This window comes from Ctenopharyngodon idella, chromosome 9 (genome assembly GCF_019924925.1).
Source record: "Ctenopharyngodon idella isolate HZGC_01 chromosome 9, HZGC01, whole genome shotgun sequence".
NCBI classification, from domain to species: domain Eukaryota; kingdom Metazoa; phylum Chordata; class Actinopteri; order Cypriniformes; family Xenocyprididae; genus Ctenopharyngodon; species Ctenopharyngodon idella.
In genome coordinates, this window is record NC_067228.1 from 4,409,966 (window position 1) to 4,434,989 (window position 25,024).

General features: G+C 36.7%; 2 protein-coding genes and 1 long non-coding RNA gene across 5 annotated transcripts in view; 2 read left to right on the plus strand and 1 right to left on the minus strand.

The window, feature by feature from the left end:
- stk39 (serine threonine kinase 39) overlaps window positions 1-6,773 on the minus strand; it is a 75,985-nt gene extending 69,212 nt beyond the window's left edge. Inside the window, exons 1-2 of one of the 3 annotated variants that reach the window (XM_051905167.1) lie at window positions 6,357-6,773; window positions 294-406 (exon numbers count right to left, since the gene is read on the minus strand). In XM_051905167.1, the coding sequence (XP_051761127.1) occupies window positions 294-406; window positions 6,357-6,462 (219 nt within the window). In that variant the 5' untranslated portion in view covers window positions 6,463-6,773. Of the gene's footprint in view, window positions 1-293; window positions 407-6,356 lie in introns of those variants that run through there. The other 2 variants (XM_051905168.1, XM_051905169.1) reach the window with 2 other exon arrangements.
- The window catches only part of LOC127518482 (uncharacterized), a 241,839-nt gene that overhangs the window by 120,554 nt on the left and 96,261 nt on the right, over window positions 1-25,024 (plus strand). The gene's annotated exons all lie outside the window — the stretch shown is intronic.
- Window positions 10,791-25,024, plus strand: part of cers6 (ceramide synthase 6) — a 50,493-nt gene continuing 36,259 nt past the window's right edge. The window contains exons 1-3 of the mRNA XM_051905171.1: window positions 10,791-11,176; window positions 17,149-17,254; window positions 20,608-20,738. Coding sequence (XP_051761131.1) covers window positions 11,007-11,176; window positions 17,149-17,254; window positions 20,608-20,738 — 407 coding nt within the window. The 5' untranslated portion in view covers window positions 10,791-11,006. The remainder of the gene's footprint in view (window positions 11,177-17,148; window positions 17,255-20,607; window positions 20,739-25,024) is intronic.

A 25,024-nucleotide genomic window follows, 5' to 3' on the forward strand; every position in this document is an offset into this window, starting at 1 on the left:
CTGGGTTAGTTTGGCTCTTTATTAAATATTATTTTGGAATGCCTATAATGAATGATGATAATGAATGGGAAAAATACTTCTATAACCAAATGATGACAGGCCTCAGACTGATGTCATTGGTTGATCCAATATTATTCTTTCCGGTCCATTCAGACTGTTCAAACAAACAAATTGCAATTCACCTTTAATTCTTTCCGATTCCATATAATGTGAGTGTGTGTGTTTACATGCATATGCATGTGTATGGCAAAACCTGCATGAGTAGACACAGCTGTTTTTATGTTGTTCCTCACCAACAGCTCATCCATGCTGGTCTGGCATTTCTCCAGGTTGATTCTCTTGATGGCCACACGCTCCTGTCGTGGGCTACAAAGCGCTGCCTGGACAACTGCTGTGGCTCCACTACCTACAAAACAGTATACATGTCTCTAATGAACAAAGCACACGCCGTGTCAAAGACATTTTTCTAGATGAAAGGCAGACAGTAAACAAGCCCTCTGGAAAATAAAAGCTTGTGCACAGCAGGTGCAGCTGATCATATGATGTGCTTATAGGATTGATAATAGACGTGGGTGACGCTTTGATAAGTAGCTTTACTGTAAAGGAGACAAATTGCATGCTATACTAAAATTGTGCGTGCATATTATTTGCAATCATTATATCCAGCTGCGAGGAAAAGTATATGAACTTTTGGATTTACCATGTAATGTTGATCTGATCCTCAATCAACTCACCAGCAACAGACAAACATAGTCTGCATAAGCAAATAAAAAAGCAAACGATTTCATTTCTTTACAAAACTCAAGTGTGTAAATACTCATAGAGTGAGTGGAAAAAGTACATGAACCCAATTGACTGACCTTTGGCAGCATAACCTCTTCTAAACCAGCAAACAAAACGGTTTCAGTTCTGCAATATTCAGACTGAGGTCAGGACTCAGACTGGGTCACTCAAGGTGGCATGTTTTTATCGGTTGTTGATTTATTTGTGTGCTTTGGATCCCGTTTCAACTGGCGGACAGATGGCCTTCAGTCTCCTGCAAAATGTCCTGAATCTGATCAACTTGGGAATTCATTTTCACATCAATGACAGCAAGCTGTCCAGGTGACTTTTAGCACACTTCAGACGTTCAGTGATGGGGTTTTTTTGGGAAAGCAGTGGCTTCCTCTTGTGGTCATCTTGCATGCATCTCTATTCATAGATAGTCTGTTTTACCCTGAGCGGATAAACGTCAAGGCATTCGGAGATGATTTCGTAACACTTTTCCGCTTGCAAGTCAAAATGCTTTAATCTGAGGTGTTCTAAGATCTCTTTTGGTTTTTGAAAGTGTCCTACACTGACATCCCACAATTTTGTGCATTGATGTCCATGTCCAAATGTACATTTTTTAATATTTGTCAACATACAAGTCAATTTCTACTGCGAAATAAGCATTGTAGGTACTAAATATTCGCTTGTTTATGCCTAAAGCTCACTCAAATTTGTTTTAGATCATTAGACATAAGCTCATAGCAGCTGCACGATTAATCATTAAAAGATCGCGATTTCATTCCTAAATGACAACGATTCGGCAGTGTCTATCAAACCTTTGACAAAGTCACACCGGAACATTTAAATCTGCTTTTGTACTGCGACTAACCCAGAGAAAGCACTTGTCATTTATGTATAGGTATGAAACAGCTTCTTTTTAACCACACAATATCGTTATTTCTGTGTTACAATTATCACAAAAGTACTAGGATAAAAGTTTATAGTTCGGATATAAACACTGATGTCTATGGTAGCGATCAAAATAGAGCAAATCACCTTTTAAAAGTAACTTGGCACTTCAAATAACGGTTGTATCGTTACACCAGTAGATGGCGACAAGTGACTGTTAAAAAATTTATTTGTCATTGAATCATTCATTCAAGAGATTCATTCAAAAACGCTGATTCATCCAGTAATAAAACAAGTGACGTATTTATGAGTGAGTCATTGAATCATTCATTCAAACCGATTTTTTAAATAATTATTTCAAATTAATTAAACATTTTTAAATAGACTGCAGCAATTAATATTTTGTCAGAACCTCTAGTAAATAAATAACGATATTTTATTTAGTTGTCTGTTCAGAATCGTAAAAGAATTGTGATCTCTATTTGAAACAAAAAAAAATTGTGATTCTCAATATATCCAGAATTGTGCGGCTCTATCATAGTGTCTGACAGTGTAATATGCGCAATGTGGCAGAATAAGTCCTGCCTTTTAAGTAAAAGAGCCAATCGCCAATTGGTAAAGTCATCGTGTCACTGCTGCTGCCGTTAGAAGCTCCGCCGTAACCAGTTATGACTGCACATGCGCATTGGCAGGTACAGCCTGAAAATTTTTTTTTTTTTTTTCATGATTTCAGCGTTTAGAAACAATTCAATTCACATTTATTTGTATAGCGCTTTTCACGATACATATCGTTTCAAAGCAGCTTTACAGAGAATGCATGTCAACATTACAATTTGGAGACTGCAGTTAGCTAATAATGTAATAATTTAGGCGATTAACATACAATCACTGTTAGCAATTTAATTGAAGGTAGAAGCAAAGAGCTCCTGGAAAAAACAAAATTTATGAGACAGATTTGTCAGATTTCATTGGCGATTTCAAATATGAAATTTAATTGTAAGCTTGGTGAACAACAGCATTGGAGAATTTGATGTTTCTCTATTCAAAGAGCTGTACTCGTATGACTTAAATGGGAGGCGTCTCAAAGATGGCCGCCGAGTGAAATGACTTGCCTTAAAGGGACTTTGGCAGAAACTTCATGGGTTCACATACTTTTTCAAGCAACTCTATTTCAGCATTATATATTCCAGCTGTTGCCATTCTTTCTGAATATTGAAAAACCCATATTGGTTGACCACTAATCAATACACACACACACATACACGCGCGCGCACACACACACGTGCACACACACACACACACAAATAGATGGCACAGGGATAAAACTAATATAAAAATTATATTATAATACAAAATACATAATATAACATAATAAAGTTCTAAATAATACCATTCAGAAAGTTTGCTGTCAATAAGATGTTTTTCGTATCGCAGTAAAAACAGTAATGTTGTGAAATATTATTACAATTTAAAATGAATCCTTTCTATGTTTTCTATTGTAATATATATAACTGTTTTGTATGTAATTTATTCCTGTGATCATAGCAGATTTTCAGCATCATTATTCCAGTCTTCAGTGTCACATGACCCTTCAGAAATCATTCTAATATGATGATTTGCTGCTCAGGAAACATTTCTTATTATTATCAATGTTGAAAACATTCATATTTTTGTGGAAACCGTAATACATTTTTTTCAGGGTTTTTTGATGAATAGAAAGTTCAAAAGAACAGCATTTATTTTGAAATATTTTTGCTGATTCACATTAGATATGACACATCGCATTTGTGACTGTAAACACACATGCACAAACACACACGCAGTGCTGCTATTCACACCGCAAGAGTGTGCGACTCTTGCCAACTGCGGCTGACAGATAAGGAGGGGGTCCTGATCACGCATCGCACTGATTAGCAGAAGAAGGGCAGAGAAACTATACAGAAGCTCTTATGGAACTGACAGCATAACATGCATCTCAACCTCACTGGGCTCAGAGCCATAAAGACGGGCTTCTGTGTTTCTCTGTTTATTTATTTCGGGACCCGCAAATCTGCAGGCAGTGGGTCCATCAATAGCAGGCCGACTCGATTTAAATCACACTTTTAGAGTTTTGAGAATGCAGCGAAATGTCAATGAATGTGGACGTTGTGTGTGTGTGTGTGTGTGTGTGTATGTATGTATGTATGTATGTATATATATATATACACACACATACACACACACACACACACACACACAGTGGTGGGCAAGTTACTCTAAAAAAAGTAATTCACTACTAGCTACTAATTACATCTTCAACAGTGTAATTACATGATTGTACTAAAAAGTATTGCATTATTCATTACTTACTAAATCTCATATTAACCTCAACCAGTTAAACAATACAAGGATAGACATGATCCACTCTTTTAATTCTTTAAAATAAATTATATTAAATTGCATAAATTATTCTTGAACTGACCAAAGTATTTAAAGGTAAAAGGTTACATTAACATTAGATGTTAAATTTTGATTGTTTTATATAAAATTGTTCTATAGTCTATAAAATATTTGATGCAATTATGTAATCCCTAACTTTACTTTTTCAAGGGAAATTTACTTATATATATATATATATATATATATATATCACACACACACACAACTTTTTGATGTTGACCGTGTATGCAAAAAAACTATGCAAAACAGCAACCGCATAATGGTTTGATATGATATAATTTTGCTGCAAAATCTTTAATGATTTATATAAAGTAAAATAAACATTTCCTGAACTGAAGCCACTTAGTTTCAAACTGAGTTTCAAATAGGATTCAACATGCTTTTGAGGAATATTTATTTGTTCATCTCTCAATCATAATTGTAATGCATTGCATTATATGTTTTGCCCCCACAATAAAAAACTGCAGAGCTTTGATCATAAAACAAAGCATTTAAAGGGATAGTTCACCCAAAAACGAACATTCTGTCAAATATGGACAACCCCAACTGTTAGTTTACTTTTTTAGATTAAAAAATAAATAAATAAATAAAAAATTGACTCAAACATGGGTTGAAACAACCCAGCATTTTTTAGAGTGTATTATGGAAAAAAAATACTATGGAAGTCAATGGGGTCCATCAACTGTTTGGTTACTAACATTTTTTAAAACATCTTCTTTTGTGTTCAGCAGAAGAAAGAAATTCATACAGGTTTGGAACAACTTGAGGATGAGTAAATGATGACAATTTTCATTTTTGGGCGAACTATATCTTTAAATTTCATCTTACTAATACATATTATTGGTAGATATAGAGTGACATTTATATGCATTTTATGCAATTAGTCTGTTATACTCTCTAAAAATGCTGGGTTAAAAACAACCAAAGTTGGGTTGAAAATGGACAAACCCAGCGATTGGGTTGTTTTAACCCAGAGGTTGGGTTAAATGTTTGCCCAACATGCTGGGTAGTTTAATTTAACCCAACTATTGTTTAAAAATTACTGTACTGCTTGCTTCAAATGAACCCAAAACATGTTGGAAATTAACATTTATTAATATATTTAATAAATTAACATTTATTAATAAATTTAATGAATAATAATTAAACAATAAACAATTTATTAAATTGCTTATTAATAAATGTTCACCTTTTGATTATTATTGTTGCATCTAATAATTATGTGTCTGATTTTTAATTTCCAACCTATTTTGGGTTCATTTTAAGCCAGCCATATAGTAATCTTTAAACAATAGTTGGGTTAAATAAAACTGCCCGCTGGGCAAACATTTAACCCAACCGCTGGGTTAAAACAATCCAAATGCTGGGTTTGTCCATTTTCAACCCAACTTTGGTTGTTTTTAACCCAGCATTTTTGGAGTGTGTTATAAAGATCTTGTTGATTTAGCTACGTTACAAGCGATCAGAATTTCATCTCACTTCTTGGCCTTATAAATATCAGCATCTGCAGCAAATTGCACATTTTGCTCAGCCTGGGCCTCTGAATAAAGCAGTGTTTTTTTGCTCCATATTCTCACTATATCATACTACATGAGCCATAAAAGCCTGATGTATCAAATATGATACAAAACATAAAACACATATGCAAACTTTGTTCTTTGTGTAAAACTTTAAAAAATAACAGTGCACATTTAGCAACTGAGAAGCGCACAGCACGACCAGCAGAGGGCGTCACGAGCAGAGCGCAAATGCATCGCATGCAGCAAATGACACCTCTGAATCTCTCACACAGTGCGAAGGCGTGCAAGATCCACACCTAAAGTACACAAGCAGAATATGAAATATCACACTTAATATTTATAAAATCATAATAATGGCTCTTGTTGCCACTGTTATTTGTGTTTTATTAAATATCTGCCAGCCTGCGCTATGCATCAACTTCAAACCACTGAAACTTGGTTGCACTTTCTTTTTTTTGGGGCCAAAAATAACCTTCCCTACATGTGCCACCTTTGCTGTAAACATCACAGTAGCCTGACGTCTCAATGGAGCATCATCATCACTCATAACACGCGCTCTGTCCTAAGCATGACATTACACCTAATAGCTTCAAAACATATGATCGGAAGCTTCACTTGTCATATCCGCATTGCATTACTGTCATCGGCCAGTGCATATGGGGAAAAAAGCCGGTAGGCCCAATCCAAACCAACAAACTGCAGCCACTGACGGGCTCAAATCCATCTGCAACTACCCACCGATCACCTCCTGTAGCTCGTACGCCTCCTTGACAATGGGCCAGCTGGTGGTGAGCGCCGGCTGCGGGGTTTGGACGGCCGCCGGGGAGTCACTCTGCTCCGCCATGATGCTGCTGAGAGAGTCGCTCTCACTCGCTCACCTCACTCACCGCTGCCTCTGCTGCTGCTGCTGCTGCTGGATCACTACCGCCTGCGATGAACACATCCGGAGAGAGACATCTCGAATCCTACTACAGCGAAGGCTGAGCTCATGAATATTCATTTTGACGCGCTGATATCACTACAGCGTAGCTTGTGGATATTAATTAGCTTATGAATACAAATTCAGTTATGGTGATGTTGTTTGGTGTCCTTCGTTGGATCGTCATGTTTGGTAGTTTTATTTATTTCGGAGTCTTTCGGCGTTTGTTTTTTTGGTTCAGATTTCCGTTCATTTATGAAGGATCACATCATGTCCAGTTTTTAAATGTTTTATTCGGCCTTTTCGCTTATTACATGTCTTATTAGCATAATAAATATTATTTAATTAATCTGCTTTTTCACTTGCAAAAATGCTGGGTTGTTGTTCATGTCAAATATGGACAAACCCAACCGAACAAACCCAAAAATTTAAACCAACGGTTGGGTTCGTTTGTCCATATTTGACCCAAACATGAAAAAAAAAAAAAAATATATATATATATATATATATATACAGGTGCTGGTCATATAATTAGAATATCATCAAAAAGTTGATTTATTTCACTAATTCCATTCAAAAAGTGAAACTTGTATATTATATTCATTCATTACACACAGACTGATATATTTCAAATGTTTATTTCTTTTAATTTTGATGATTATAACTGACAACTAAGGAAAATCCCAAATACAGTATCTCAGAAAATTAGAATATTGTAAAAAGGTTCAATATTGAAGACACCTAGTGCCACACTCTAATCAGCTAATTAACTCAAAACATCTGCGAAGGCCTTTAAATGGTCTCTCAGTCTAGTTCTGTAGGCTACACAATCATGGGGAAAACTGCTGACTTGACAGTTGTCCAAAAGACGACCATTGACACCTTGCACAAGGAGGGCAAGACACAAAAGGTCATTGCAAAAGAGGCTGGCTGTTCACAGAGCTCTGTGTCCAAGCACATTAATAGAGAGGCGAAGGGAAGGAAAAGATGTGGTAGAAAAAAAGTGTACAAGCAATAGGGATAACCGCACCCTGGAGAGGATTGTGAAACAAAACCCATTCAAAAATGTGGGGGAGATTCACAAAGAGTGGACTGCAGCTGGAGTCAGTGCTTCAAGAACCACTACGCACAGACGTATGCAAGACATGGGTTTCGGCTGTCGCATTCCTTGTGTCAAGCCACTCTTGAACAACAGACAGCGTCAGAAGCACCTCGCCTGGGCTAAAGACAAAAAGGACTGGACAGCTGCTGAGTGGTCCAAAGTTATGTTCTCTGATGAAAGTAAATTTTGCATTTCCTTTAGAAATCAGGGTCCCAGAGTCTGGAGGAAGAGAGGAGAGGCACACAATCCACATTGCTTGAGGTCCAGTGTAAAGTTTCCACAGTCAGTGATGGTTTGGGGTGCCATGTCATCTGCTGGTGTTGGTCCACTGTGTTTTCTGAGGTCCAAGGTCAACGCAGCCGTATACCAGGAAGTTTTAGAGCACTTCATGCTTCCTGCTGCTGACCAACTTTATGGAGATGCAGATTTCATTTTCCAACAGGACTTGGCACCTGCACACAGTGCCAAAGCTACCAGTACCTGGTTTAAGGACCATGGTATCCCTGTTCTTAATTGGCCAGCAAACTCGTCTGACCTTAACCCCATAGAAAATCTATGGGGTATTGTGAAGAAGAAGGTGTGATATGCCAGACCCAACAATGCAGAAGAGCTGAAGGCCACTATCAGAGCAACCTGGGCTCTTATAACACCTGAGCAGTGCCACAGACTGATCGACTCCATGCCACGCCGCATTGCTGCAGTAATTCAGGCAAAAGGAGCCCCAACTAAGTATTGAGTGCTGTACATGCTCATACTTTTCATGTTTATACTTTTCAGTTGGCCAAGATTTCTAAAAATCCTTTCTTTGTATTGGTCTTAAGTAATATTCTAATTTTCTGAGATACTGAATTTGGGATTTTCCTTAGTTGTCAGTTATAATCATCAAAATTAAAAGAAATAAACATGTGAAATATATCAGTATGTGTGTAATGAATGAATATAATATACAAGTTTCACTTTTTGAATGGAATTAGTGAAATAAATCAACTTTTTGATGATATTCTAATTATATGACCAGCACCTGTATATATATATTTGTGTGTGTGTGTGTGTGTGTGTGTTCTATTGAATAAATTTAGTATACATAAATGTAAATATAGGGAAAATTAGTCTTTTTTTAAGACAGAAGTTCAAAAATACCTAAAAATATTAAGAATGAGACTCTTTATTTATTTATTTATTTATTTATAATGAACCTGTATGTGTACATTTTTAACACATATATACAAGCGCAAAAATAGTCTCGGATTTATAGTCCAAGTTATAGGCTATAAATAGTAGGATTCGTTATAGCATAGATGGATAGAGACATTTTGAATCACACTATGGCAAAGGACTCACCCATGAATATTCATTTTAGGCATGCTGATATGTCTCATCAGACCACAGGACATGGTTCCAGTAATCCATGTCCTTAGTCTGCTTGTCTTCAGCAAACTGTTTGCGGGCTTTCTTGTGCGTCATCTTTAGAAGAGGTTTCCTTCTAGACCAATTTGATGCAGACCAATTTGATGCAGTGTGCGGCATATGGTCTGAGCACTGACAGGCTGACCCCCCACCCCTTCAACCTCTGCAGCAATGCTGGCAGCACTCATACATCCATTTCCCAAACACAACCTCTGGATATGACGCTGAGCATGTGCACTCAACTTCTTTGGTCGACCATGGCGAGGTCTGTTCTGAGTGGAACCTGTCCTGTTAAACCGCTGTATGGTCTTGGCCACCGTGCTGCAGCTCAGTTTCAGGGTCTTGGCAATCTTCTTATAGCCTACACCATCTTTATGTAGAGCAACAGTTTTCAGATCCTCAGAGAGTTCTTTGCCATGAGGTGCCATGTTGAACTTCCAGTGACCAGTATGAGAGAGTGAGAGCGATAACACCAAATTTAACACACCTGCTCCCCATTCACAACAGAGACCTTGTAACACTAATGAGTCACATGACACCAGGGAGAGAAAATGGCTAATTGGGCCCAATTTGGACATTTTTACTTATGGGTGTACTCACTTTTGTGGCCAGTGGTTTAATCATTAATGTCTGTGTGTTGAGTTATTTTGAGGGGACAGCAAATTTACACTGTTATACAAGCTGTACACTCACTACTTTACATTGTAGCAAAGTGTCATTTCTTCAGTGTTGTCACGTGAAAAGATATAATAAAATATTTACAAATATGTGAGGGGTGTACTCACTTCTGTGAGATAATGTATGTATATATATATAAAAAAAGTATAAGAATACCGTTAAAGTACCAGATGGATAAGCAGTATCGGTAAAAGTAATATCGTTAAAACCTAACGATACCCATCCCTATTTATACCCATATTAAACATTTTAATAGCATTTTTTTTTTAACCCACAATGTATCTAAACAAACAAACAAACATGTTAAATTAAATTTGGTAATTTCTACCATTTTCAATAATTCCAATAACCTAGTGGCATTCGTCATAAACCTAATGAACTATAATATTTAACTCCACTTCAGTTAAAGGATTTTGAAAAGTTTTTGATAAATTTGGCTTTATGTTGAATTTCGCAAGATTTAATACAGGCCTATAGTTTCACGATATAATCACTATCACGTCTGTAAAACCTGTACGAAGTTAAAAACACAAAGCCCATAGCAGTGGCCATTGGGACAGAGTGGCCATCGCCCAGCAGGTGGCGCCATTTTATAACCTTTGACAGTTAAAGGGACCATGACAAGTAGCCCGCTTTGGTTTGTTATGTGCTTTTATTTTGATTTAGAACTTGTATAAGGGGATTTATATTGCAAGGAGTCAGACTAATACAAAAACCTGCTTAATTATGTAATAATAAAATAAAAAAGAATATAAAAATAAAAAGAAATATTAACAAAACAAATAAACATTATTAAACACATTAATAAAAAAAAAGTAAACAATCACAGATAAAAAAAAAAAAATTACAGGTTGATGTACACATTGATTGCTTTCTTGTTAGAACACGTTAAAAAAATACAAAGACGAATAAAGCTTAGGTTATTAAGGTTAAGTAAAATTATTAAAATCTTGTTTGTTAATTGAAATAAAGCTTAAATAAAGTATAATATGAGATACAAACGTGAAAACAATTTCTTCCTGAACTGTTCCTTTAAGCGACGGGTTTATGATTGACAAGCTCACGGACCAATCAGCGTCGCGGAGGCGGAGCGCGTCGGGCGCATTCTACTTCCCTACATTGGAGAGAGTGGGGACTCACAACACAAACGGGCGGTCCATCATCACCAACATCATCATCACCACACTGGATCTGCAAAGATCAACCGTGGAAGAGCGTCGCAAGCCGCATCGGCCATTGACTGCACATCAACACGGGCGTAAAGACATCAGATCCGCTGGAAATGGCAGGGATTCTGGTGTGGTTCTGGAACGAGAGGTTCTGGCTCCCGCACAACGTAACCTGGGCTGACTTGAAAAATACAGATGAGTCAACCTTTCCACAAGCCGAGGATCTGTATCTAGCGTGTCCTTTAGCATTCTGCATGTTTATGATCCGGCTGGTCTTTGAGAGGTACGTCCAGTGTCACATCTTCATCATCACCACCACCATCATCATCACCAGCACCAGCATCATCATCATCATCACTGCTGAAGATGTTGCGCTCAGGGCTTCATCCTCAGCTGATGATGATGATGTGACTGTTTTGTGCTCCTTCACATTGTCACTGAATCCTTGTATGAATTAGGACAATGACAGGAACTCAATATGGCCCGTCTTCTGGAATAATGATACTGATGAAAGTAGGTCAGTGCCTCTCTTTGTTTTGTAGACCAGTCTTAGGTGTGCCGTCTAGTTTTGTTTTTTGTGAACGGAATGCTTTTATAGCAAATGTAAAGTTTTTCAATCTCCCATTGACTCCCAACACTGGGGCATCTTGTCACACTACTGTATGGGGTAAGTTGTCACAAAGGGCACCGGTCCTTTTCAGCACAAAACAGTGAAACAGTGAAACTATTAGTGTATGAAGCACAACATTTAGTGAAATATGTTTCCTATTATGCATTATGTCAAGTAAATGTATTATGTAACACATTAAGTCAAAGTCAAGTGGTTTATAGAAACCTGTCAAAGGTGTATTAATCAGAATTTTGGGTCATCTTATTTAAAATATTTACAAACATTAAAAGAAACGTCATGGCCTACATTTGTAAGAGTCTCATGACCTAAATTTTGCAATTCATCACACTGTTTGATTCCTGTATATGCTTATTAAATCTATACAGGAATATTCCAATAGCTGTGGATTATGCAAACATCCATCTTTCACTCTGTGTATATGAGTTAAAAAGAAATAATATTTTTTTGTCACATCCATGATATATCAACTCACACAAATTAAAAAAATATATATTGCATAATTTTACATAATTGTTTAAGTAGGTCCTATTAGTTTCTAGCAACACCAGAAAACAATCATTGCATGTGACATACAATATTTTTTCATTTTATATGATATGAATATGATTTTCTGTCTTGGCTGTAGTAACAATTTAAGAGCTGATAATCAGTTTGAAAATTTTTTGTAGTCTCAATTCATTCATTTATTGATTTGAATGCTAGATTTTTCAATATTTATAATAAATATTGGACACATTATTTTTGTATTTGACATTGTTGAAATAGGCAATGAAAAATACAAAGTGGGAGATGCACCCAAAACTTTTTTGAGCAGATTTAACCAAAATTGTTTTTTTTTTGTTCTCTTTTGCCCAGAATCAGTGTTTGATTCTGGGCAAAAAACAACTTTTGTGCATTTGGACTTTTGACTAGTTACTGACATACAGCCCCTGTGACAACTAGCCCCGGCCTCCCCTATATTTTGATTGTACACTGTAAAAAAAAATTATTTTCATGATTTATCACGTTTTTTCTTTTGTCAAATCACCTTTGATAATTAATATGGTTCAGATAACATAATATTTTGAGTTTCTGTTGATTAAATCAATCGCCTACATTGTATTAACTCAAATTTTTTATTTCAATGAACTCAAAATTTTAAGGCTTACTTTTTTAAGTTAAACCAACATTTTTTTTACAGTGTATGATTGAGATTACTCACTGTGCACTTGATATCAGCAGTATATCACGCTTTTCAGTTGGTTGTGAAACTTAAACATTAATTTTGCACTATTATGAGCTTTGACATCTTGAAAGTGAGTTGGCTTTTTCGATGTCACAAAAGCAGCAGTTTTGACACATTCCCAGCGGGACAGCACAGAGGTTTTGTGTTTATGCATGCCACAGACCATCTGTTCTTCACCTTCATCTGACAGAGTTCTTCAGATCTCTCCAGCTGAATTTTGGTCTTCATTGTTAGAAGGTGGAATATACTGTCAGGATCTCCTCTGGGATTGTGTCTTTTTTTATTACCAAGTTTAATCCATGTGTTCAGGCAGTTGAAACATTTGGAGCTGACTTTACATGTTAAAAAACATTTCCAAAATCAGCGTCCAACCCAAAACTTGTTGATAAAAGCTGTCTTCACTGCGGCATCGCTTAACTTCCTCTGTGGAAAGAGGACACATTATCTGAAGTGCAAACGTCCTCTTCCATCCTCCTGCACTGTACAATCGCTGTAAATTTTTATGATGAGGAACAGCACATTTATGGCATTTCAGCCCCACGAAAGCAAACAGTGTGCAAGCCGCAAATCAGTCTGAGCGCTGACTTCATAACCTTATCGTGGCTCTTCAGCTTTATATAAGAACCATTTTCTGGAGCATTTTCTGCACTGAATTGAATTTTCATTGTGTGAGAGCTCTTAATTGGATGAGCTTATTAATTAAGTGGCAAAAGCTCATTAATACTGTCTGCTGTCACCTCCATTTCCATTCAAGTGACATCTTATTTCCCATGTCCAGCATTAGAAGACCAGTTTATCTCTAAGTATTTGCATATACACTGCCCGGCCAAAAAAAATGTCACCGTTTGGATTTAAATAGGCAAATACTTAAGAGTCTATGACTGGATCATTATTGCAGTTTTTTTTATGTTTCTAGCGTGTTATATGTTTGGAAACAGTCCTTTTAACCCTAAATGATGGAGTGTGTAGCTTTTCATTTCTTAAACAACCATGTAGGAAGACGTATTATGGCCATATTCCAGGATGACAAAGTCAAGATTCATTACGCTCCAATTGTGAAAGAATTGTTGGGAGGGCGCATGAAGAACCATTTTCACACATGAATTGGCACCTCTGAGTCCAGACCTTAAATTCATTGAAAGTCTTTGGGATGTGCTGGAAGAGACTTTACAGAGTGCTCACCTCTTGCATTGTCAATACAAGTTCTTGACCAAAAATTGATGCACCTCTTGATGGAAATAAATGTTGTGATGTTATTTCCATCATTTAGGTCAAGATTTACACTGTAAAACTCAATAAGTTCAGATATTTAAGGAAACTTATTACCAATTCAAAACATTTAAAGGGATAGTTTACCCAAAAATGAAAATTCTGTCATTAATTACTCACCGTCATTTCGTTCCACATCCGTAAGACCTTCGTTCATCTTCAGAACACAAATTAAGATATTTTTGATGAAATCCATGCTCTCCCACTCCTCCTCTATAGACAGCAATTTAATTACCACTTTCAAGGCCCAGAAAGGTAGTAAAGACATCGTTAAAATAGTCCACATGACTGCAGTGGTTCAACCTTAATGTTATGAAGCGACGAGAATAATTTTTGTTTACAAAAGCAAAACAAAAATAACAACTTTATTCAACAATTCTCTTCTGTGTCATTCTCATACGTTGTTTACGTCCAGCGCTTCCAGGTTCTACGTCAGAATGCCGGATCAGTATTGGCCAAAGCTGATCACGTGAGCAGCATGACATGTGTGTGATGCTGACACAGGAGCCGCCAATAATGAGTCGGCGTTCTAACGTAGAACCTGAAGGCGCTGGACGTAAACAACGTATGAGAATGACACAGAAGAGAAGAAATTGTTGAATAAAGTTGTTATTTTTGTTTTGTTTTTGCGCACAAAAAGTATTCTCGTCGCTTCATGACATTAAGGTTGAACCACTGCAGTCATGTGGACTATTTTAACGATGTCTTTACTACCTTTCTGGGCCTTGAAAGTGGTGGTTAAATTGCTGTCTACGTAGGAGTCAGAGAGCTCTCGGATTTCTTCAAAAATATCTTAATTTGTGTTCCGAAGATTAACAAAGGTCTTACGGGTGTGGAACGACTTGAGGTTGAGTAATTAATGACAGAAATTTCATTTTTGGGTGAACTAACCCTTTAAATAAACTAATTCATTTTTAACTCAAGTTAGTAGAACTTAAAATTTTTGTGACAAGTGGGGTGAGGCCGAGAGCCGTGGAGGTGGAGCAAGGCCAGTGTGGTGCACAGGAATCTCTCATTAACAATCACGTCACCGGCATCTCTTCACTCCCACAATTCCTAAGCCTCGCCCAACTCATCATAATGTTAATTACATACAGTTAATTTACATAAACATCACATTCAGATCTTAGTTAAATGTTAGATAACATATATAATAACACATGTTATTATAACTATCAAAGAGACTGTCATTATATACTTGCATGTATAAAATCAAACAACATACAGTATGTATGGTCTTAAAAGTTTTGCAGCGCATCCTCAACCTAACCACAAGCTCTACTCTTCACCACAACGGTAACCCTACAAAACTAACATAACAGAACCCCCTGTAACACAACATGAAACACTAACTTATGTCAATCTTGAGCAAAAACACACAAAATAACACTTAATTTCAACATTTATTTATACAGTCTGACACAGAGCATGCTGGGAAATAGAAATCTGCTGCAACTCAACTCAATCATATTAAGTTCACACAACGTTTTTTCTATTAAGTACAATGAACTTTCATTATTATTTGAGTGAAACAAACTCATTTCATTGAATCAATTTCACTGTTCGGTTTCACAGTGAAAGGTGACTTGATTAGACTTTTTGAAAGAAGTCTTTTATGCTTACTCAGGCTTCATTTCTTTAATAAAAATACAGTAATATTGTGAAATATTATTATTGCAATTTAAAATACCTGTTTTCCATTCGAATATATTTTTTAAAATGTAGTTTATTCCTGTGACACAAAGCTGAATTTTCAGCATTACTCTAGTCTTCAGTGTCACATGATCCTTCAGAAATCATTCTAATATGCTGATTTGCTGCTCAAGAAACATTTCTTATTATTATCAATGTTAAAAACAGTTGTGCTGCTCAATATTTTTCGATTAATATAAATTTCAAAACATCTTTTGTAATATTATAAATGTCTAAACTGTAAATTTTGACCAATTTAATGCATTCTTGATAAAAGTATAAATTTCTTTTAAAAAATTGTCCCAAAATTTTGAACGGTATTGTAAATAAATATTCTTAGTTATTCCTGTTCTGAAGTACCATCTGAACTCCCTTATACTTTGTAAAATCCAATATGCTTGTGTTAAGGATGTATTTCTATAAAAGTGTATGTCAGAGTTTAAAAAATATGCTTTGGTCAAGCTCAGCTTTATTAATTATAACTTGAAAAAATGAACACACTGTAAATAACGAGCTAAAGTTAGCCTTTGCTGGATTGAGTTAGCATACATGAGGAGGAATCTTTGTAATCAATGTTGATATCATCATAATGATTTCTGTACTTCTGAAATGTTTCAGAAAGACACAAACCAGCTAATTTTACAAAACGTCACCGAATTTATCAAACCCATCAGTGCTGTTTTACCACCACAATGATGTCACTTCCTTGATGAAGATATCATCAACATACTGTTTTTTATTTGTTAAAGGTTTTTAAAAAGTTTGCAAAGGGAAATCCTATGAATTGATGACCAAATAAGCACTATTGCCAAGAATATTTAAGAAATTGCCAGTTTATCATTTAAGAAGATGGACAAAATATAAACATGTGCTTAAAGAAAGTGAAATGATTTATGTTCACTTCATTTATATTGTGATAAATGAGAACAAACTAAATGTGACTCCATCTTAAAAATAGCCAGTTTAATATTTCGTCTGAGATTTTTAAGATGAGGATATTAAAATGTACTGCAAAGTAGCAATGACCCATGAAATGTTTCTTCTGGTTGTTTTCGTTTATAACATTCTCATTATCAGATCAACAAGATATAATCTCATTAGCATAACAATACTAACTTTAATGCAGCTGCTCTGATCAACGGCTGTTTATTTCCTAATACACAGATGTTTATCGGACCTTCGCAAAAGAAGCTAGTCAATACAAAATGCTTACAACTGGCCCATGTGGTTTTCCTCGCTGTCTCTGAAGATTTGACAGTGATTGCAAACAGGAGGATTTCTTTAGCCTCCAGCTGTGGTTGCAGGCATTTTACCTCTGAGGTTCCCTTCGAAAATTGATTTTTAATGCAGCCTGTCAGACCTTCAGAATTAAGTCAGTAAGCATTGATGTTACAAGATATAAACCTAATAAAGTCTTCTTTGTTATTGGCTGTTGTAGGTTTATTGCAAGACCATGTGCACTAGGTCTGAAAATCCAGGCCAATGGACCGCAGAAGGCTCAGCACAATGCCATTCTGGAAAAGGTCTTCACTGCCATCACCAAGGTAAATACCATGTTTCTTACCACAGTTAAAGGGGATTTATTGCTTTGGGAGGGTAAGAAGAAGCACTAACACATTGTTTTGAGTGGTTAAGTGCTTTTAAAACTGGCAGGGACAGCAGTAATGGTATCGAATATCGATATTTTTCAAGGTATCATATCGAAGTTAGAAATTCCAGTATCGTGGCAACTTTAATGGAGTGTTTGTGCTTATTTGAAGAAAGAAAGTCATATACATCAAGGATGACATGAGGGTGAGTAAATGATGAGAGAATTCACATTTTTGGGTGAACTGTCCCTTTAAGAGGATAGTTTTATATCCAAAACATGAACTAAAACATAGTCAAGGCCTGACAACGATCTGGTACATGAAACATCATAATGTACTTCAGGACATGCCAAGAAAACAAGGCAAACATGAAACCTTAAAGGGGACCTATTATGCCCCTTTTCACAAGATGTAATATAAGTCTCTGGTGTCCCCAGAATGTGTCTGTGAAGTTTTAGCTCAAAATACCCCACAGATCATTTATTATAGCTTGTCAAATTTGCCCCTATTTGGGCATGAGCAAAAACACGCCGTTTTTGTGTGTGTCCCTTTAAATTCAAATGAGCTGCTGCTCCCAGCCCCCTTTCCAGAAGAGGGCGGAGCTTTAACAGCTCACGCTTCGGTTGCTCAACAACAACAAAGCTGGAGAATCTCACGCAGCCAAAATGAGGATTGTCAGTAAAGGTGTTCAGCCTTACATTGTTCAAACCGGAGTCGGATACTGATGGAGAGACTCAGGAAGAAGTTACAACTTTTAGAATGAAACAAACCCCCTTTGTTGTGTGTTCTTGGGGGTAGGGTTTATGTAAATTTTGGGGTTCGTCATGTCACCAACCCAGGAAGAAGCTCGTTGTAGTCCCTACCAGCCGTTTGTCTGTCTGTCTATCTATCTGTCCGTCCATCTCTCTGTCTGTCTGTCTATCTATCTATCTATCTATCTGTCTGTCTGTCTGTCTGTCTGTCTGTCTGTCTATCGTTCTATCTATCTGTCTAACAAAAATTGATTTTCAGTAAAATGTAAAAAAAAAAATGGTGTAATTTAGTTTAGTAATTTCAGTAAATAATGTATAATATTCTTACTGGGGCTGAGATGAATCATGACATTGAAAAGATTTTTTTATCAGCCATTTATCTTTAAATAATTGTTAAATTATGCAGAAAGGTGATTAAAAACTGCAGAGACTGTGAATCAGAATCAAATCGAGGACTTGTTACAGTTGCTGAAATGAGATACGCCTCGTTTGATTACAGAGAATCACATTAAGTGAACAGAACATTTCCTAGCGTTTCACTATGATACTGTGAACTCTCTTCGCCTATGAGCTGAATCAGTACATAACGTAAGTTAAGTTCATTTATCTTGAATCTGATGTTCATTTGAGAATGAGGACGACAGAGCATGAGCCACAGCATGAACTTATGAACTGAAGCAGAGCAGCAGTCGCCATGTAAAAGAAGAATAACATTTCACATTTTGAGCCCTTGTCTTGAAAGAAAGACAGTTTCGATGATGACGGTAGTGTGGATTGACGGTATAGGTAATCGTAATCTGAAAGCTGTAAAGGAAAAGCGATAGTGTGGCTCTTTGACGTGTGTGGCTTTATCAGAGCTCATGTGCACTGACGCACCGGGACTATTTTTAGCCACGAGTTTCCTTGACAAATGTTCAGATTCTCGAACACACAAGATTCAGGCATACTTTAAGGATAAAGAGACAATTCCTGCCTGAAATAAAGACAGAGAGAGGTACGGAGAGAGAGTCCTCAGGGCGAAACTCATCTAGCACGTTAGCGGATACTACTTTCTAATTGAAATTTGATTGAGTTTGGATGAAACCCATTACTGATAGACATCAGTTCTAGGGCTGTTATGAAATAGTTTTAGCATAAAAATAGTAGATGTTCATTGAGGAAAAAAAGTTATTTTCTTTAGATATTTTTGTTTGTTTTGTTTTTTTGCCGAAGCTCAGGTGTCCTGTATCATCCTGAAGTGGTTTGTTTTGCAATAATAGCTCTATATTATCCTGCTTTTTGCATGACTTCTTACCAAATAAATAAATAAATGGACATAAAATATTGATTGAAGAGATTTGTATGAGAAAAAGAGCGGAGTAAAACTAGTACAGCATTTTTTGATCTTAAGTAATGTTAACGCCAACATTTACTAATACAATCAAAAGTTGTAAGTTGAATATTTATATTAACTAATTTGTACAAAGATGAATAAATACTATAACAAATGTATTGCTCATTGTTAGTTGAGGTTAGTTAATGCATTAACTAACTATAGCTAATATGGGACCTTGTTGTAAAGTCCCAAAAATATTTGCTACGATGACCAATCAGAATCAAGTATTTAAAAACTGTACGAACAAAATGTCAAACATACATGACTCATACATGACTATTAGTGGGGATTTTGATTCGACCCACTGACTGAATCATTAGATTTTTTTTTTTACAACGCAACTTTTTCTGTAAGTTAATGAATCATTCACTCAGCAGATTCATTCTTATTTTTCCTCATTATTGATTTCATGTCTACAATAAGTCTTAAGATGTACTTTATAAGCCTTTTCTCCACAAATGACAACCAAGCAGATTTTTTCCTTCATTTTATCAAGCTAAAGACAAAAATCCTAAATAAATAAATGATGAGATTCAGTAATGTCCTTAAATATGGATAATTACTGAACTATTATGCTTGCCATCATTTTAATTGTGTATGATCATCAGTCATCATTAAATTCATAAATTGCCGATCATGCATTTTGCACACCTGTCAAACCTGTTTTTGTGCCAAACTCTGATTGCACTGCTTGTGTTTTCTTAACCACATATGACCCCTTTTGTTCAGTCAATGATGGTCAGCAGATCCTCATTCGATGATATACTTTGTTCGTTTTGTTTGCATTTTGTTCAGTGCCATTCTCAGCCTCGTTCAGTCAAGTTCAAAGTGGCATATGCGTTCAGTAAGCTCAAACAAAACAATGAAATGTGCCTTAGAAAGGAGGGTCTTACAAATTAGTGCAACAAGAATGATTGGTTCACTTGAAAGATTTGTTCGTTCACAACTGAAACCCCAGTACTCAAGTCATTATAGTATGCTGGCACAGCAGTACATCAAACAGTGTGATTATGTCTGAGTCTCACTGGCTCATATGTGCAGATGGCTTTTTAAAGACAACAGTTTTAAATGTGCATTCAGTGAATTTTTCAAGCTGTTAAATCCAAATTCAGGCGGTTTGTTTGTACTCTAACAGTGGCATTTCTCTGCAGTGACATGCTTCTGTCTGCTGTGTCTTTCAGCACCCCGATGAGAAGAGGTTAGAGGGTTTGTCCAAGCAGCTGGACTGGGATGTGAGGACCATCCAACGCTGGTTCAGACAACGACGCAACCAAGAGAAACCCAGCACGCTGGCGCGCTTCTGCGAGAGCATGTGAGAATCAGCTTTTTGTCTGTGCTTGCTTTGTCAGGGGCCTGATTTGTTATTGTAAACTTGGTTGGTTGGTCTCTTTTTAAATGGGACCTATTATGCCCCTTTTCACAAGATGTAATATAAGTCTCTGGTGTCCCCAGAATGTGTCTGTGAAGTTTCCGCTAAAAATAACGCACAGATCATTTATTATCAGCTTGTCAAATTTGCCCCTTATGTGGGTGTGAGCAAAAACGCGCCGTTTTTGTGTGTGTCCCTTTAAATGCAAATGAGCTGCTGCTCCCGGCCCCCTTTCCAGAAGAGGGCGGAGCTTTAACAGCTCACGCTTCGGTTGCTCAACAACAACAAAGCTGGAGAATCTCACGCAGCCAAAATGAGGATTGTCAGTAACGGTGTTCAGCCTTACATTGTTCAAACCGGAGTCGACACTGATGGAGAGACTCGGGAAGAAGTTACAACTTTTAGACGTTTCTGAATGGTTAGTGGATAAATTTATGTAGTTGCTGTGGAGTTGATTCAACTCATCGACTAGCATCATGTTAAGCTTTTGTGCAAAACCTGTATTGACGCCCACTATACATAGCGTACCTGTTTGCGAAACAGAGCCATACACACCAGGCTAACGTTTATGATTGCTATCAAATGCTGTAAATGGTCTAATATTTTTTCCAAAATATCGCTTGGACAGAAACGCTCCTTTTTTAGCAATCGAGCTTGCCAGGGTCAACTTGCAAGCTATCCAAGCTAACGAAACTCTAAATAGTGTTGTGTGCTCATCTGTGCAGCCAACGACAGAACAGTTAGCATGATTCGCTCGAACTTTTGCCAGTGTGGATGAATCGCGTTTGTGTCGGAGACAGATATTGAAGAGAAATTGTGCGACACAGAAACTCTTACAAAGCAAAAACTTTTGCCATGGCCTTAGAACTGGTACACTGTTTTCGCTTGCACAAAATGGCGGTGCTGTAGGTGGAAACGTGCAAATTTAGGGGCGGTAATATTATAATAAGATCCCCTTCCTACATCACAAGGGGAGCGAAATCTAAACGGCTCGTTTTTTCACATGCTTGCAGAGAAAGGCTTGCCAAAACAAAGTTACTGGGTTGTCCTTTTTCACGTTTTCTGGGTTGGTTGATGTACGGGGGACACGATTATAGCACTTAAACACAGAAAAAAGTCATGACTTTCATGATATGTTCCCTTTAAAGAAGACACTCAGTAGATTATTGCAGAACTGAAAGCAGTTTCATAACATGAAAGTATAAAAGTTTTAGAAGATGAAGTTTACTGTAAAGCAAATGTACAGAAGTAAACATTTTTATTTTATATAAAATATATATTTTGCAAAATAATTTGGACTTGAAAATAAAAAATCAAAGCCATATGTCTAACAAAGTTTTTTATTTGATGTTGATAATATCACAAAAATTGAGCCCGCTAAAAGGTTTTAAAGTACTGTTTCCATGTTAATGCAATGTCCAATTATAAACTGCTTTTCACAGGATGAATTTTGAGTGTTTAAGCTTTTGAATGATAATTGCAATGATTATTAAAATATATGATAGGGAAAAAAAGCACGCCAAGTGTCCCTGTTAAAGGTACTGCAAGCTAACGCCGATTTCACACTGCCAGTGTAAGCAGCGCATATTTTTTTCGGCATGCATGTTAACCAACGGATGCATTCACACTATAGACTGTAAAAAAAAGATTCACACCGGCAGCAGGAGCGTCTCCGAGTCTATTTTTGCTTCGCTGCTGACGCTCAATTAAAGTGAAAGCACACTTTTGATGGACAAAATAAATATAATTTCACACAAAAAGTGTTCAAAATGCACAGAATAAGCAAGTTTTAACAAGAATTGGAGTATGACAGAAAAGAAAATTAAGAATCAAAAATATTTATAGAAGATTTACCCATTTAAACTTGTTTTTAATTATTCAGTTTGGGTTAAAGTATGGTGTATTATAAAAAACTAAAGTAAACTAGCCAGAAAATATGATATATAAACATTATTTTAGTTATTACACAGAGAGATATATGGGCTGCAGCATTCCTAAATCAAACCCGAGTTTGCTGACTTTTTTCGCCGAGTTTGCTGTGTTGTAAACGTGCACGCGGCAGATGATGTAAAACACAAAGTTTACCTCATTCATGTGCAGCAATGGATGACACAAGGCTTTTTTTAAATTTATTTATTTATTTACGTTTATATGCGAATGTTGTACACGTCCCCATGGTAACAAACTTTCAAGACTATCAAGTTTATAAATGACCAACTTATAAAAACAAATTTATAGTTGTCTTTGTAAAGAAATGCTCACTTTATATGCAGCTTCGAGCCGCTGTTGTGACGAAGTACAAACGCTTCCAGTGTGAATACTCGCACGTCTCTGCAGCTGCAGTGACGATGTAGTTATGCTCACGCGCTGCTTAAGCTTGCAGTGTGAAACGGGCGTAACATCTGCCATTTTGCTAACAACCGCATATGCAGTTCTCATGACACCTATTTCTGTGATATGTCAGGTGGAAACTTTTGAATGCTATTGTGAACATGGTCAGTTTTGATTCCACGCTAACCTGAGGTGTTTGTTCCACATTCAAAAGCCTTTGAGTTTTTTTGTTGGTTGTGTCTCTGTGAAGTTCCTGCTGAACTCATTTGGTTGGTGTTGGTCCCTCTGGGGTTCTGGCTGAGAGATGCGTGTCTGAAATAGATAGGTCTCACCTGTGTGTGTTATTGTGTACCAGTGTCGGCTTGTTAGGCAGCATGAGGGCAAGTAGGCCACAGTCTATTCCTGTTTCTCTTTCTGTACCATCTTGATGCCTGTCTTTGCTCGTCCTGTCCACAGAATCTCCTTTTCTTGTCCTATACTGCTTTATCTGTCTGCATTAACAGTATTTCTTCCTCGGTTCCACATTTTCCCATAACTCAGATGTGGCTTCAAAAGATTTTTTTTTATCAAAAAACATAACTAACATGCTGCATCATGTCAGTGCTAATTTGCATAAAGTCTACCTCTGCTAAACTCTCACCGGCAGCGGCTTAAACCGGCAACTTAATGACGCACAATCGCTTTGGTGACACAAAGTGCTGTATGTGTGAACAGTCTTTCCTCTTTGTTCACCGTTTGTAGCCTCATCCGTGGGATTCTGCAGTGACACTAATGTTCTTTCGGTTTCTCTCTGATCTACAGTCAAGTCTGAAAAGCCCCAGAAGTAATAGTGACCATCTAATCAGTGCTAAAGCACGACACTGTGCCATTTCTTTCAGAGGCAATTAAGCCAAAGTCTTCAAAGATCACAGAACACGCTCACTTTTAAGTGTACCCGAATGAGAACTATGAAATGATGAGAATAATAGAGCTACTCTGGTTCTTGGTAAAGGCACTGTTGGAGAGCATGTTTTGTGGTCTTTGAAACGTACTGCACAGTATACGCTGGTTTTGGGGGGGAAAATCAAATTGTGATTTTTCTGATTAACATTGTGAATGTGATTTTAAAATGCAATTTTGTATTATTTTATTTATATGTAGGGCTGCACAATTTGGAAAAAATCTGATTATAAATCAATATGAGTATAGAATCATCGTCTTTACTAATAATAAGAAGAAGAAGAAATACATTTTTTTTAAATTAGTGTTTAAGAAAATGAGTGAAATAATAATAATAACTTTATTTTACAGTACATTGTAAAATTACAATAATAACATTTATGTCTGTCTTGATTTCTGTCTTAAAAAGTGTTAAACCATTAAGCTTTTATTTTTGTGGAAGACCACAGGGAGACCTTTTTTTAACTTTAGTTAGTGTGCAATATTGCTGTTAGAGCGTAAACAACGTCTGCAAAGTTGCGATGCTCAAAGTTCAATGCAAAGGGAGATATATTATCTTTTAAAGAATTTGCTGTTTAAGGACTACAGCAAATGGCTGGTAGGGACTACAACGAGCTTCTTCCCGTGTTAGTGACATCACGATGTCAGGTTTCCGATAATAAAGGACCCAAAAGCAGAGATGAACTCAATAAACTTTATTAATTCTGCTCAAATAATGACATTGAGCGCAAGCTCAGGGCCAAACTTGACTCAATAGAGCAGGGGATAGTCACAGTCCAGGCGATCGTCATAAACCAGATAATCAGTCCACAAAGCGTCCAATCCACAGGAAATGCAGGGAGGAGAATCAAACGGGCAAGAGGTCAAAGTCCAGGCGAACAGCAGACGAACGTAGAATTAATCCCAGTCCATGATAACTGTCAAATAGCAGTTGATAAAGATCAGTCCAGACCGACCGC